The 17,499-nt window shown below is 36.7% G+C and overlaps 1 protein-coding gene across 1 annotated transcript in view; it reads left to right on the forward strand.

Moving 5' to 3' along the window:
* The window catches only part of LOC140150216 (uncharacterized), an 89,114-nt gene that overhangs the window by 50,788 nt on the left and 20,827 nt on the right, over positions 1-17,499 (forward strand). Inside the window, 2 exon segments of the mRNA XM_072172225.1 lie at positions 14,223-16,854; positions 16,856-17,363. Of these exon segments, the coding sequence (XP_072028326.1) occupies positions 14,392-16,854; positions 16,856-17,363 (2,971 nt within the window). The 5' untranslated portion in view covers positions 14,223-14,391.

The following is a 17,499-nucleotide window of genomic DNA, read 5'->3' on the forward strand; positions in this document are numbered from 1 at the left end:
AGTCCTGTCCTGCAAAACCGGTATTGCCAGAAAATCATATTTTATTAATCCAAATTTCCAATTTGTGCATTTTACAATTATTTATTCAATTAATTTTATAGTATCAATGTTAGTTGAATATAATGTGCATTTAAACATCATCTGATACAATACAGGTTCAGACACATGGGCGAGTTTCTCGACAGGTGGCTTAGTAAGCTTTAGGCTTTGGCGACCTAGAGGATACTAAGCCTACTTTTGACCCACAATAGTAATTTTTACATAGAAATTATTTTGGTAAATTATATATGCACCTTAAAAAGTGTATCAGCTTACTAAGATGGACGTTTGGATAAAAAAAAAGTAAATCACAATATTTTTCTGTGACCTATTTTTACCTGTGACCTCTTGGAATTCATAAGTAGGCCTAAAATGCAGATTTTGAATGATTTTGGTCATTTTGGGCAAAAATGGACCCTTTTTAACCACCATCACAAACAGGTTTTGAAACTTAGGCAATGATGGTATTGCCAGATTATATGACAATTAATTTACCCACAGGCTTACCCGTAATTTTTGAGTTCGTCAAACATGCGTGGATTTGTTTGAAAACGTAGCCATGTAAAATTAATGATACGCACAATAATATAAACTTCAAACTCCCATGGGGGCATCAATATTGACATTTGCATTATTTGACACCCTTATTGAATTTCTCTCCTAAATTAAGACATCCGTTCTGATACCATCAATTTGACTTCTACTTTTACGTTGATACAGGACCTGTTGAAGATATACTTGTCCAGGGTGGAAAGGTAACATCACATGTGTTCAAATCAAAACAACCGTGCAGACAATATTTACCATGTTTACAATGCAAATAATAATCCAACTGGTGAAGAAGCTAGTGGGTCATGATAGGCTGTTGCAATTTAAAAAACACTCCCTATTTTCCCGATTTCCCCTTGTTTCTAACACAATCCTCAAGATAATTTTCTACCTGTATGTGTAGGCCTATATGCTATCAATTTGGTTAAAAATTGCCATTCCAAAAGTATCATGGTATGATCATTAGGTGGAAGGAGAGCAGTTTCATATTCGCCAAGACCCGGCGCGGATTTGGGGAGGGGCAGTGGGCCCGGCCCCTCATTCGGCCGCCCCTTCCAAAAAAAAAAAAAAAGGAGAGAAGAGAAGAGAAAGGGGAAGGGGGAAAAAGAGAAGAGAAAAGGGAGGAAAGGCGATTATTTTAGACATTGCTTGAAGGCGGGTCCTCGTCCTAAAAGCATGTGAAAATTACTGCTTGGGCCCGCTAATATGCAGGTCCGAGTGGGACGGGAGGGCCACTCCATTTCAGTACATTTTCTCTATTTTTCTCAAGTCCCCCTCTGACTGCCCTGGATCCGCCACTGCCAAGGCCACATCATTTCACATTTCAGGTGGGATAGACCTAAGGGGGGCAACTATGGCCAGCTATGGCTGCCATTGAGGTGTAGGAATGCATGAAATTGGATTCATCTACAATATAGCCTCGATTCTTTGTTAGCCTTGTGTGCCATATTTTCGCTAAAAATTGTGTAGATGTAGTCTCTGAAAGCCTGTTGAGTCAGGTTTAAAACTCATCATTCTCATAATAGATTACACAAAATATCTGATATATTTACAGGCTAGATCACACAAATTATGTCTGGAAAATGTACTTAAACCATTGCTATGACATCTATTCATTACTGAAGATTATTTTCTACGAATGAACACTTGACACGTTTCTATGCAAGAATCCACAGTTTTAGAGCCTATTGTTAGTATAAAGCAATGGTTTAAATCAGCGAATACACTTGAAACTGTTATTCCTTGATACGAGTTCACTCGGCTATGCCTTGTGGATTCGTAATCAAGAATCAGCAGTTTCGTGTATTCTCATTAACAGGATTATCATAAAGCCTAAAATATTGTTTGATTGGCATAACATTTTAAGCTATTAGGAGAATTCAAAAGAGATGCCAGTTTACAAGGAAACGGCCTTTTACGCCCATTTTTTGCTAATTTTACTGGGAAATTAGCTCTATTTCACAGATATTTGCTTAAAAATGAGCATTAATGGTCGTTGCCATGGAAACTGCATACTTGTTGAATTCTCTCAATAGCCTAAAATTAAAGAAGCCCTATTTATCAATAAAGTTAAGTGTAATTTAAAACTTTTGTAATGCAAAAATTGCTAAAAATGGTAAAAAGGGTCCATTTTTACCCAAAATGAACAATATCATTGAAAACCGGCATTTTAGGCCTACTTATGAATTACAAGAGGTCATAGGTCAAAATCATAGGTCACTGTTTTGATTTAACATCCATCTTAATAAACTGATACACTTTCCAAGATGCATTTGTCATATTTCAAAAAAATGTCCATGTAAAATTACTATTTTGGGTCAAAACTAGGCTTTAGCCTATAGTATCCTCAAGGTCGCCTAAGCCTAAGGCTTACTAAGCCACCTGTCGAGAAACTTGCCCATGTGTCTGAACATGTATTGTATCAGATGATGTTTAAATGCACATTATATTCAACTAACATTGATAGTATAAACTTAACCGAATACATAATATTGTAAAATGCACAAATTGGAAATTTGGATTAATGAAGTAAGATTTTCTGGCAATACCGGTTTTTGCAGGACAGGACTTGTCCCCAGCCGCAAAGTGTTGCTTCCGTTGCAGTGTGTGTCTAATCATGTGTGCAAAGTGTGCAAATATTAAGTTGGTGCTATTAAAGGTTACATGAGTAAACATGTAGAAAAATGCATTATTTGAAAAATGCATTTTTGAAAATTATCAAACTTTCTGGCAACACTGGCTTTACAGGTCAAATAGCCCCAGAGATTTTTTACCAAATTTGAAAGGGCAATGTCTGCTCAAGTACCATCAAAGAGGAAATAATTCTGGGTGCTCAAGCAAAATTAGTTTTAGACTTCAAAGATAGGGTAAAATTGCATTTTTTTTTTTTTTCTTAATTGGCAATGTTGCCCAGCCCTAAAATTGCACATGGAGAAATATTATTGAAATATTTTTTGCATCTGGGAAAAGCACAAAGATAATACTTTATGGTGGTAAGGTTGCTTTTTTAATTTGACCTCAAATTTAAAGTCAGGAGCAATTCAGAAAAGTACATATTTTCCCTTATTTTCACCCCAAAATAAGCAAAAATCACGAAAATCATAAAACTGCCGTTGCTATGGTAACAAGCTCCGGAGGAATTTTTGATGTGACTTTTTGTAACCTCCTACCAAAGCCCTTTCACCTCATGCAATAAAATTTTTTTGACCGTTAGCAGGCACATGTGGTTTTTACCCAGAATTGCAATTAACATCTTGATTAGAAAGTCATATATTCAGTGAATTAAGTTTAATGTACAAGCCTTATTCTTAATCTGATGGCTCATTTTATTCAGTTGAATATCCTTGATAAAAATACAAAAATTGCGGCTTTGGATTAAAGAGTCACTAATTTACTATATTTTTACCAAGGTTGTAGACAATTTATATGAAAATTCACAGAGATGAATGTATCTAGATCTTTGATATGTAAGCCGCTTTGAGTACCATTGCCCAGGCAGACACAGCGTTAGTTATTAATGGCATTGTCTGATTGATAGATAATTAATGGCGCATTTAGTGGTTTGAGTAGCAGTTAAGATTTGAATACAAGTCACAACTGATTATTGCCTTTGTTCTTTTCATTGCATTGTTTATGGGATTGTACCAACATATGTATCCTTTGTGGATAGAAACTGTTCATGGGTAGCTAATGTGATTTTTAAAAAGCATTTGGAAGTGCAAAATTTGCCCTTGATTTCATTTTATTTGTTTGAAAATTGCATTTTAATTTTGAGCATTTTGGTAAATTTTGTTCCATGATAAATAACTTTTCTGCTTAATTTCACATCAATATTTTATGTAACTTAAATGTGATTCCAATTCTACATCCTGGAAATAGAATTTCCATTAATCATAATTATGTAATTTGTTCATTGTGAGTTGAACTTTGGCATTAGTGTGAATGAACTGGTAGCCAATGTTACAGCTGAAATGAACAGCCGGAGTGTGGAGTAAATTTCGTCCATTTGGTCAGTGCCCAAGCAAACTATGGATGGACAGTTATTTTTACATTAGTTAATTGAAATATAAATGGTCAAGGGACTATTTGCTCTGACAAGATTCTGGAAGGCCTGATCAAATAATTATGGTCATGGCCAATCTCTTTCTATTTTCGTTTCGGTGCCTGTGAAGGCGCCTCTATCAAGAATACCAAGTCTTGATTTTTTTTAAATTCAAAAATATAATCATAAAAAGAAGTCTTTGTCGTGTGGAGGATGAATTTATGAATATCAGAAGTGACATAGCGTATGTAGATAAGTGAAATCACTTACATTTGTTCATTTTGTTGACATGTTTATAGTATCAGAAGTAAATCACAAAGTGCAAACATGATTTTAATCAAATCTGTTCATAAATGTGTCATTTTGATTAGGATTTCTATTTAAAATACACTTCAAATGTAGGTCTTCCAAAGGCACTTTATAAATCTTCAGCGGTGGGTGCTACTACTGGTTACAATATGTTTTCAATTTTTCTTTTTATCAAAATGATACATTTGGCACTATTTTTAGGAAATTTCATACAATTGAAGCCTCTTGATATCAAGAGATTTAAAGTCATGATGTCATTCATGAGTTGGCGTTCTACTACGTATGATCTGGATGTCATCATGATCATATAACATACTGTGAACCCGTCTTATATGTAATGACCTATATTATTGTGGAAACAAGCATAATTGATTGTCATCTGTATAGTGAAAACTAGCTGGCATATTAATACCTAGAAAAGCAATACAAAATGTAGTCATCATGGGAGAACACATGGCTGCCTGCCTGCTAGACATACTGTAGGGCAAGAGCGTTTGGGAATTTGGTTCTGATATAGCATAATGTATAGAGTGTTACATTTAAAACAATGTTTCATTGTGGTGTTAAATTCAGATCACATTGTGTTCAGATTTGCCATGTGTGATTATGAATAGATTTGCTGACAGATGTAAATGATGCTATAAAAAGAATTGTTTTGTGGGAAACGTTGTCATTCCTAATTCCACATTACATGTTATGTATTACACTCATTTTCTCAGAAGACAGTTAATTTTCATTTATAAATTATAGTATGTTAAACATATATATGTTTTTGTAGGTAGGTTTAAATACATGCTATTGGATACACACCTAACTTATTTGCGCAGTATATGTAGGCATGTTGCCTGTTATTATTTTGGGGAGAGAGACATTTTGAAAAAGTAGATCTTTTGGGCAGATTTGTGAAAAAGTGATCTTTTTTTGTGGCCCCACACAAAATTTGGTATATTCTGGGAAGAGTTTGGGCTATATTGAGCCAATGTAGGTGATTTGGGTAGAATTTTATGAATTAGGAGTTTTTGGGCAGGTTTGAGGGGATATTTTTGACCTTTGTGGGATGTCGGCACCCCTTGCCTGGATTCGTGCCTATAAGCACTTTCAAGGTAATGAATATTGCAGTCTTTGCCTGTTTAACAAAATTATGAATGCAAAAATCATGCACTGATCTCATAGGTATGACTGTTTAACTTGGTTGTCACTTCAACACTTTGCATGTTATAATATTCCGACAGAGACCTTTCTCTTGTGACTCACCATGCATGCTCAACTCTCCATTAGCATTATTATGCAAGTGTTGGCTGGCCATACTGGAATTGCCCTGGCATGATGTTGTTGACTATCAGAACAAATATTTTACAGGTGTGTATTTGAGTGCGTTTGTAAATGCCTCCAACTGTGGAGGTGTGTGTGTCTTGTCACATTCACACTGTGGAGTCTGCTAACAACCGTGGAGCTCCACAGTTGAAGATAAGCTCAAAAATGGGTTTTTGGGCCATAGAGGGGGGTATACCACCTGTCATTTTCTGATTAGAGCAACCTCCACAGTATGGCGGTTGCTGTGAGATTTGTGTAAAAAAATCTCCCCAGTTTGAATGTGGGTGTGTGAATCTCCCCAGTTGGAATATACACACACCTCCACACTTGGCGGCATTTACAAGAGGGGGTGAGTGTGCAAAATATTAGAAACAAGCAATGACTATATATTCCCTAGCCATTCTGATAAACATGTTTTTTACTGCAGAAACCAATGTTTAAAATTATTTATTTTAAAAACGATATTCATCTGAATTGAAAATGCATCTGAGACTGTAAATGTGCTGTAATATCATTACTCTGGTTATGCATTAACAAGAGGAAAAGATGAGATGGATCTTTCAGTTTTGTCAAGGAAATGATCAGTTACAGCAATGAGGCAATTGAACTTTTATTTTAAACGAATATGATTATTACTATTATTACCATCACAGGTTGTTTTCTACCTTGAAGGAAGACAATTCCATATACGCATCCTATGTTTCATGTGGATGAGTGCTGCTGGCTTGATATTGCATTATTAGAAGCATTTTAAATTTGTCTCATAGAAATATTATTGAGTGCTAATTTTAGGTATTTCTACTTGTCTGGTGCCCAATCTTCATTTTGGTAAGGAAAGCTCATGATGAGACTGACAACCAAACATTTTGTTGATAGCTCGTAAAGAGGTTAACTTGTAGTTGAGCTTTTAAAGTTAAATTTTAGATATATGAGGCTTCTATAATTGATAAGACATATTGATGCACTTTGATAGTCACCTGGATTAAAGCAAGTATTAATTTTTACTTCCATACACTATCTAAACAGGGCTAAAATTATAAAAATATGAACTGATGAATTTTCAATGCAGGAGTGTTCATGTATGAGACTAATCAGCTTTGCGATATTTGGTGGTAATTTGATATGTTGTGATGATATGATATTCTGTGTGGATATTATCAAGTGGTGATTATTTATGCATGGATTGTAGTGTTATCATACATAAATAATCAACTGGATACAAGGGATTCACCATGATTATTGCGGGGGATGAGTAGGGTGAGAACACTTGATGTCAGTCAACCACTTTGAAGAAGAGGAGAAAAATAACTTTATTATTGCAGATAACTAATACATGTACATATGCATAGCTGTAAGCTTATGTTGGGTGTATAGCAGGGATATTTTGTCCAAAATTTGGATCATAATGTGATCATTGATTCTTCTAATTAGGAATTACACATTTTAAGCACTACATGTCACTGAAAACCAGAGGAAAATTGAATAATTCCTGAGATATCAGATATGAAGGTTAATTTCCTTCTTGTTTTAAAACAATAGAAAGCAATATAATCTGTCTACACTCTACAGTTAGGCCTTGTTTTATTATGGTTGGTCATATCAATTGTGATGACTATTTAGATTCTTCTTACAATTTTCACAATCTGTTAATAATGTATTGGAATTTCAACCTTTTTACCCAGATTTGTAGAATTGTGAAGGCGATCATGATATCATTGCATTTCAGGGAAAGCAGATGGTACAGTTTTGTGTCATCATCATTACGTTCAGTGTGTCACCCTTTAAGTCTTATTGATGGGCACATAGTAATGTTAAACAAATCAGGATGTGACTTGGAGGACGAGGGGACTCCTTGACATAGTTACATGATTTGTAATCAGATAGTGACATTGTATACTTGTGAAAAATAAAACCAGAATATTGCTATTTGGTATGGGAAACACTTGGAATGATGCATGACTTTGGAATGGTGCATGACTTTGTCATTGTGAGTGATTGCTTTACTCTGAATTTGAAAATGGAAACAAATGGTCCAAATCCTGCATTATATAAAACTGAACTGTGATAAGGAGTACCAGGATATTTTTTTGGCATTGATCAATTGAAATATTTAGGAAACATGTCTGACAAAGAGTGTTTATAGATGTGGCTGATTCACCTGACAGGAAGTACACATAGAAAATGGACTTCAATTTAATAAACGCATAAGAAAATTGTAGAGCAAATTGGTAAACTTTACAAATATCTTAATACCTTTGTAGTACCAAAGGTCAATACCACCTAGTGATAGCAAATTCAAAGCTCCTAATATTGAAAATTGGGTGAATTATGAACTATGGATGTACTTGACTGAGACATGCAGCATTCCTATATAATCATGTAACAATATGTGACCTCTGAATCACCACCTGCAAATCGCACCAACAATGACACCACTGGCCAACCATTTCACACCATTCAAGTTCAGTTATTATGGGACAAAAGAAGCAATCACTTATTTGGCACTTTTCTGTGTTGATTGTAAGGTTTCCATGGTGACTATTGTTATGGGGTGATTGTGTGGGAAGACTGGACTACAAAAACATTGGAGTGTAGAAATGATAACATGACCTGATGGTAGATAGATCAGTTCCAGGATGGAGGAAATCTTAACTGTTATTTGGATTTCTAGATCTATGAACCTCTCATGTACTTTTGATATCTTCCTCCCATGTACTGATTAGGTGAAGCACACAAGAAAGCGTTCTGAAGGTCTCAAGTAGCTGAACTGAAGAGGAACCCAAGAGAATGTATTAATTCAGGTAGTGAACAAAATGAAGAGGATCAAAAATTATGACATGTAATTTGGGTGATCTATATTCGTGTGACTGTTTGCTCTGAGTTTCAAAAGAGTCCCTTGTTAAAACTAATGTTTGTAACAAACATGGGTACTGTTTACTGTTTAAATTACTGAACTGTTTTGTAGGAGTATGCTTGAATTTTAAATGTCATTTTCACCATGGGAGATGACAAGTTAGTTAAATATAGCTCTACTTCTACACTTGTAACTGACTTTCACTTGGATCGATTGGATTTGTAAGAAAAATTGCTCATAGAATGTATCACACCGATAAATAATGATATGCAAAAGCCTGCACTTTTGAGCACAGGTATCATCAAAGTTGATAAAATGATCTTTTAGAGGTATCATTATGAAAACAATAGGGTACTTGGGAATCAGCATACCTTCTAGTAGACATAACAAGAACATGTTCCTTGCCAACTCCAACTAATATTTCTGCCAATTATGTTTCAGTTTAAAATAATATTCACGTCTGAAAGAAATATTCACTAACTTTACAGAAAGAAAGTGTCAGTTACTATCACATTGCCTCAGTGATGTGGAGGTATTCGTAGTACAGCGTGGATTTTATGACATGTTGCGTAGTTCTCACTTATTATGAAAAAATAAGTTGAAATTTGATATTGACATTCTGAAATTTTTTAGGTTTCTATATTATTTTCAGAAACATGCCACTGTGTGATCATGAACTTCATTGAACAATTAATTTAACAAAATGAGCTGTGGAATTTTTGTTGAGAAGCAAGTTGACTCCCACATCGCAGCGCGATGCGATGCTTTAAAAACTGAAATCTGAGCCAGGTTTTTAGAAGCTTGGCGGTGAAAATTCTCAACACATGGTGAAAATTCCATCGTACTGCGAAATTGCGGCCAGGCACGCTTGGGATTGGCTGCTGGATAATCAAGGTCGGCAGAATGACCATAAAAGGAGATGCAGACCCAACATGCTTTTTAAACATCGCAGCATCATGTGATGCTGCAATGTTAAAAAAGCATCGCAGAATCACATCGCGCTGCGATGTGGAGTCTGAATCAGACTTAGGATTGCTCTTAAAATCCATCTTATACATGTAAAGATAAGTCAGTGGTATGATTGTAGCACTTTCATAAGAAGTACAAAATGTGATCGGCCATAATTTCAGGATGATGATAGGTGGTGCTAGGGTAACCAAGCCATATCAAAGTAAAACTTGTTTGTGGGCAAGCAGGTGTGTCAAAGATGTTCTGAAATGAGACAAGACATATCAGCATGCCAGCAAGGTGTACTGGTGATGTAAGATGCTCCTGCACTACGACAACTGTGACCCGCATGGAATCCTAACAGTTCCGGCACACACTCAATATACATAGCACCAGTCATATGATTAGGTCTAATGGTAAACTTTATTTCACCAGCATTTTAACTTCATGGTTTTTAAAATGGAGAATTTCAATCCTTCTTAATGTACATATCTGTACAATGCAGCAGAATTTGAAGTCACTACAAAGTAGGACTTGTCTTCCATTAAGATTTTTGAGTCCTTTTATGTTTTTTTTTATTTCTGAGATTTTGACTTGTGAAATTTATGTACGTACTACCACAAGCAAATCATCTCCTTCCTTTTTACAAAATGAAGGTGCCTTTTAAATTGAGTGTTGTGCTGTAACACTGCTATTATATTTGCTATGTCGACTTCATAACTAAAGCCACTCCTAGCTATTTATACAGTGATCCATATGGTGTACATAATAACTTGATATGATCTCATATGATTTTCCTTGGATTTTTACGTAGTACGCAGTCTGGTAACCTAAAGCTGGTGAATGAAGTATTTGAAATGAGATGGTTGTAGTTGCGTAGCTAGAAATGAGATGGTTATAGTTGCGTAGCTAGTTAACGTATGTTGACCTAGATGCAGTGACTCTGTACACAGTAAAATGCATCAATTATGAATGATCATTTGATTTACAGGTTCCCCAGTGTTCAGGTAGCCAATTATTAATCCACTGAGAAATGAAGAGATAAAGAATGAGAATTGGGATTTAAGAGAAACAAGAAATAGAAAGACAGATATAGCGTTTTTGAGTGGGACCCATTTCCCGAAATATACCGGCTAAGAGATTAATTTTACCCAATAGGAACTGATGTTCTGTGCCTGATAATAGTGGTGATAGTTTACGCTAGAATTTATCCTTAGAAATAACCCAGCGAATGCCAGTGGAAAGTACTCACACCATTCCAACAGACTGCGCATACCCGGAAATTGACACAGTCACATGATCGCAACATGCGTTTTTTTTTACCATCTCACCAGCTATGTGAGCGTGTGAGGGAACCTGTGTTTCGTCTGAACTGTGAATATGACATACAATTTTCGCTGGAGAGAATAAAATAATTTCAAACATTGTAAAAAGAGGCATATGTTTATGTATAAGAAATCATGAAAATCCTCTTCCTTTTGTGTGGGCAAGCGAAGGAATAAAGGGTTTGTGGAGGATTTGATTGTGTGTTATTGCGGTGTTGAGGGAGATTGATCAATTTATTTGTTGTATCATGCCTTGTAAGCACCTAGAAATGTATTTCTGTATTCGTGTCTGTGTATCACGTATGGATTCATCTTTTGAAGGTAGACTTAACATGTAAAACTTCTGATTGCAAAAGCTTTGCAGTGACCAGAGCATGACCTTTCGCTGGCAAAGTCATGAAGTGTGATGATCAGGTAACAGCGGCTTGTATTTTCCGGGTAAATCCCCAAATAGAAATTGCCCATCAGCCGCCATTCTCTGCTATTACCTGTGGAACAATTTCCCTGGAAAAATTCTGGATGCTCATAAAGGAACATGCTAAGAGGTTAATTATAAAGTAATTCTTTCCTCCCATCTACCATTTATTGATGCTTTAATGCAATCAGTCCATGTTGCTACTTCAATGAGGTGCAGCTAAGTTGATGATTTGGATGATACTGTGTGATATATTTAGCTTGACATTCTGCAATAGACTACTTAAAGACATGTTTGAAAACAGTTTAAAGCCATGTTCTTAAAACATTTACTCAGTTCTAATAACGTCATTCATACATTAAGCATTTGGGTTGCTAGAAAGGCTAATTTAATTTTGTATGAACAAGAAAGCATAATGTATTTAGGCCTGCATGAAGACAAATGTTAGGGACTGGTACTAGGCAATGTTATATCCAGCAAAACTAAATTTTTCTTATTTTGGCAAGTTTGTGATATATTATTCTCCCTTATTTTTAATTTCTTTTCAATCAATAGTCAACTATGATGAATAAGAATGCCTGGAATGGATGTTTCAGTTACACCTGGAGGTCATAATTTCCACCTAATATAGAAAAGTGTGGCAAGGAACAGCAACTAAAAATATACAATTTGCATTTATGTTGGTTTGTAAGTAGGGCAAATAGATGAGTGTTGTTATTGCACACAAGTGACCAGAATAATTGAATTTGTTCAATATTTCTGCTGTTGTGTGGTAGCAAGTCTTATCTTGCAGTGATAGTGACAGATAATATATAAAGTTTATGATAAATTCTTGATTTTGGTTTCCTGTTCTAGCAGAAAAGCTGGAGTGTGTGCAAGTTTTTTTGTTAGTAAACATATCTCAACACAACTTTCCATAATCTACGACAGGAAAAAGTCACAATTTAATTAAAATTGCCATTTGATTACAAATTCATTCCCAAATTCATCGCCAAGCATAGTGTAAACAAGCACACTTACTATTCAATTACAACTTCAAAAGTTGGTTTATATTGAAAAAAATGTTAACTAATAACTAGTGTTACTTGCAACGTTCGGCAAGAGGACACATATGGCAGATAGGCCTTCATTTCTAGGAGTCTTGGACATAGTAAACCCAGCGTATATACATGATCACCTTATTTCTGATTTGTATTTCTTGTGATAAGCTTTGTGTGGCACTTGCAAGACCTGATTACCATTTTGGATTTAATCGCTTAATAATCCAGGCTTGACCTTAGTATCTATGTATGACAGATTGATTTAATACGCAGACATTCAAAATGCATGGTGAAGTTGTGATAACAAAATACAATATTATAATCCTCTTTATGTCTAAAGACTTTCAAATTAAGATTTAATGATGATAAATTATGTTGAATTTATTCCACATACTATATTATATTCCATTGTATAAAATTTAGTGTTCATTGACTGGTTTTAATATAAGAACGATAATAGGCCAGTGACTGCTCTTTCCTCCTTTTAATATGACACCGATATCTCGGGTTATTAGTGGTTATGTGGTTTATTATAATGATCAGCCATGTAGTCATGTTGTGCTATTGTAACCAGACTTGGTAATGATGGCATAAACCACAAATGGATGTGATACATATTGCTTATGTGTAATTTGCAGTGATTCCATACCGTGGGTTAAATGTACCCATGCATTGTACACCCCTACATAAAATAGAAAGACACAAACATCTCTTGTAATTTTGTACAATATCATATTATGATAATTCAAGTTTACCCTCTGGAAATCAATGAACAATTTTTTATTTTATAGTTCCTGTTTCTGATAGAATTTAATTAAATTTCCATATTCATAGCTTTGCTGTTCATAATCAAAAACCTTGTTTCCTATTATTTGGGGCAACACCTTGTGTGATAAAGCAGGCTTATTATTCTTGAATTAATAAGCGAAAGGCTTGTTTGCGATTACCAACTGTTAATCAGCAAAGGTGATCTAAATTGTACTCGGTATATCATACTTTTCAGATCAACTTCATGGTAAATGTAGGGCACAGTTTTTCCTGAAGACTTGAAATGCATACCATAGATTCTTCTGTGCTAATTTTTTCCGGAAATGACAAGCAATTACTACTTTTGCACGTACATAATGCAGTTGGATAGTATAAATAGAAAATTCAGCTGTCATAATTTTTCTAGGATCATTGTGTGCTAAATATTATTTAGCAGCGATCTTGTTTCAAGAGAAATGTTTGCAAGATATATCTGCTCATGTATAGCGAGACCCAATTTGTTGACCCAAATTTTCCTCTACCATATAGGTATCAACTTGAATGGCCTATATTTTAAGGGCTGCAAGTATTTGCATACACCATGGCCTGGTGGAAAACAAGAGTAATATGCAGATTTCATGCATTTGCTAACATTGGATATGATTTTGTGGTTATTTGTGCAATTGATTGTCTGTATATTGTTAGTCACTGTTGTGACTTACTGTTTCCTGTATATTATCAGGTGGGCTGATTATGATGGTTAAGTCACTCACTTTATAATGGGTGTACACAGGAATTACACTGTTACCTCTTCATCGCCCCGCATCCAGTAATTTAATCTAACAAAGTTTTTCTAATGTGAAACATAAGTACATAGTTACCTGATAGTGATAGAGGAAAAAACAAAGCTGTGTGGAGAGCATAGAAAACACTTATTGCCAACCATGGAGGTAACATGTTTGATTGAAAACTAAGCAGTGTTTAAACAAATTTGATATTTCAGTTTAAGTGTTAATAAGCTCTAGAGTACATGTGATTAATCCTCTTGATTACGTCTGATTGCAACGTTAGTAATAAGGTATAGACAGGAAGTTTTGTCTAACCGCTATCCGTTTCTGTTTCCTATTTTTCTCTTTTGTAGATCTACACCATGACATGACCAGCCAGCAATCAGTGAAGATGCATCAGTGCTATAGAAGTGGACAAGTATTTTCTGCTTGCGTGGTGGATCAATAACGTGTAAGCCAGCCAGTTGAGCCATTTGTGTAGGAGAGCGGATAGGCACTGCGGCTTAAGGCTATTTTTTAGCCATGGAGGAAAAACGTAGAAAAAGCACAGACTCTGGCACATATAGGATTCGACCTGCACATGTGTCAACCAAAGGCATTGGTAATGGTATGCCGGTGAGAAATAGTAATAGTGTAACTTCCAGGAATGGACCCACATCATTAGCAAATGCACAGACTGGAAGGGAAGTTCGAAATGGTGTTCATGTTACTGACGGAAGTGCCTGTAGATCCAAGGATGCATCAACTGTATCCAAATCAGTTAAAAGTGGGAAATCCACCAGTGGGTCTGGTAAATCGGGTGGTTCAGCCAATGCAGCAGTGTGGCAAGCAGGTGGGCGTACCTCCAGTCAGGAGTCGTCATCTTCCCGTCCAGCCACTCCAAAACATGTTAGTAGGGAAATAACAGTAAACTCTGTAAAGAGGAAAGAGAAACGGACTATGAGCCCAAGTTCCATGAGTTCTGGCAGTGATGATTACATGCAGCGAAACTCAAGACAATCATCATTACGAAAGAAGTCTTCCAAAGACAAAACTTCGACAACAACGCAAAGCAGACCGAGTCCAGAAACTACACCGGTGCTAGGGAGGAGCAGCGCAAGAGGTAGCCCTTCACAAACTAGGGTACAGAAGTCTTCCTGTGAAAAAGCGGGCCAAATGAACAAGACATCGCCTAAACATTCAGGGACAAAATCTAGTGCAACTATTAGAAGGCCAACTGTACAAAGAACATTATCAGGGTCATTACCAGGGTCATCAGCTACCATTGGACATTGTAAAGCTGGTGGTACCAATACACCACAGGTTCATGCTATTAAGAAATCAAAAAGTGTAGGAAATATAGTGTCAGCTAGCATGTTAAGTAGAGATGGCAGAAGGACGCCATGTTCTACTCCATCTGGTACGCCAAAGCGTAATCCAGGTGGCGGACTGAAAACTATTTGTGTAGAAATTACTATGGAAAGAAGAAAATCCCTGGATAGAAACTCACTTTCATCCAATGCATCAGGTGGAGAAAGACCACTTAGTGCTAGTAGGCAATCATCAAGAACTTCTAATTGTGAGAGTGCTCCAACTAAAGCAAAGCAAAAGACAGATTCTCTAGAAAGAGCAAAGCAAAACACAGATTCTCTAGAAAGAGCAAAACAAAAGATGGATACGTTAGAAAGAAGGAAAAGGAGTGAGTCATTAGATAGGAGAGTGTCCAGTGCACCTGCTACAATGACAAGAACAAATCCTGCAAATACAGCTAGTGGAGGAGTAAGACCAAAAGCGGGTATACTCAGAAATCCAAGTCCTAAATCTGAAAGGCATCTCATGCACAAATCCACTGGAGCATTAAGAGATTTTGATTCTTTGACACGATCACATGCAAGGGCACGAAGTGTTGACCCAGCTGTCAGAATCGTAAAAACAATGTCTGTGAGGGAGTCTAGTCCCTCACCAAAACTGGTGCATAACGGTGCTAGAGTTAAGCGCAGTCAGAGCATGGAACGTCACAATAGTAGGGAGAGTAGAGATAGTTGTGATAGTTACGTATCCAAACAGAAGCAGGCTTGGGAGGAGAAGTCTACAACTACAGTAATAACAACTGTTACAGAGATTACTAGGGTTCGTGCCAAGAAAAAGGATTCAAAAGCAACCAATAACCGTAAATCAGCATTGATCTCCCAACGCCATGAATTATTTGCAAATAAAGAGGACAAGGGTACATCTACAACAAAGTCCCCAACAAAATCGCCAACCAAGTCCCCAACAAAATCTGTAAGCAAGTCCCCGACAAAGTCCCTCACCAAGTCGCCTACAAAATCCCCTACCAAAGTGGTTACCAAACCCCCATTGGACACGTCTGTAACTAGTGCTAAGCCACCTATTGGTAAGCCGGTGCTATCACCCATTCGTACATCTGTCCCTAATCCACCACCACAGCCATCACCACAACAGCTGTCGCCACCGCCGCCACCACCACCACCACCACCACCACAACAACAACAACAGCAACAGCAACAACCAAAAGGGGTGATCTCACCACAGAGGGCCCTTTCTCCAGAAAGAGTTCGCTCACCTGAAAAACCCAGCTTGCCTGAAAAACCACCTGGTTTGCGACAGACTTTTAAGTCCAGACTTGCTGCCAGAGAAAAGGCAGCACATGCAGCGCAAAAGTCTGGTAATCTGTCTGATGATGAGTCCTATAGTAAATCAAATGTTGTTGCCAAAAGAGATCCAACTAGCACTCGTAATGCTCGGCCACAATCATGTTTTGAACTGTTGTCAAAACCACGGCCTCCTAAACCTCCTCCACCACCCAGACGAGATTTGCCTCCCAAGGAGCAGACTCGGATAACACCTACTGTAACAATCCCTGCTACAAAGAAACAAAACCAATATCCAGATGTGCCATTTATGGATGATGCAGATGATGATGTGTTTAAAAATGATTTACTTATCCAAGAGGATAGATACAATGCACGTACACTGGAATCTAATCAGGCCCTTACGGCCAACAGTATTGCAAGAAAATGTATTGAAATACCCAACTCAATCCAATATCATTAGTAGATACGATGAGGTGGATTCTGCACAGAACACCTCACCAACTAAAGAAAATGATGTGTTCCACCTGTCAGAGAAATCAACACCATTGATTGATTCTGATTCACAAGAGAAATGGGCACTGATAAACAGAGATTTAAACACTACCCTGAATGCCAGGAAATCAGAAATCATTGTGGACAATAAGGAATTAGAAGGCAAATATGAAAGAACTTCTGGTACATCAACTTTTGAGGTGAAAAAGTCGGTGGAAGCCACAAATAATAACCTTGTGACAAGTGGAGATAGTGACTGGGATCGTAAGTGTGGGAATCATATGATGGGTCAGGAGGTGCAGAAAGATGGACATTATTACCTAAGGGTGGTCAATGGAGAGCATGCAAGGATTGAAGGATTAAGCCATGCAGTTGAGAAGGATTTAGAAGCTGACATCCCTGAAGATGGTAAGTCACTTTGTATGTGTGTTCATGACTTTGGTTCAATTGCCAGCATTGCTTGTGGGTGAATGTGAATTTCAATTTAATGCTGGGGTATTGGCAAATTTTCAACTCAACATTTGATCAGTTTGACAATAAATGT

The sequence above is a fragment of the Amphiura filiformis genome, chromosome 1, assembly GCF_039555335.1.
Source record: "Amphiura filiformis chromosome 1, Afil_fr2py, whole genome shotgun sequence".
Lineage (NCBI taxonomy): Eukaryota > Metazoa > Echinodermata > Ophiuroidea > Amphilepidida > Amphiuridae > Amphiura > Amphiura filiformis.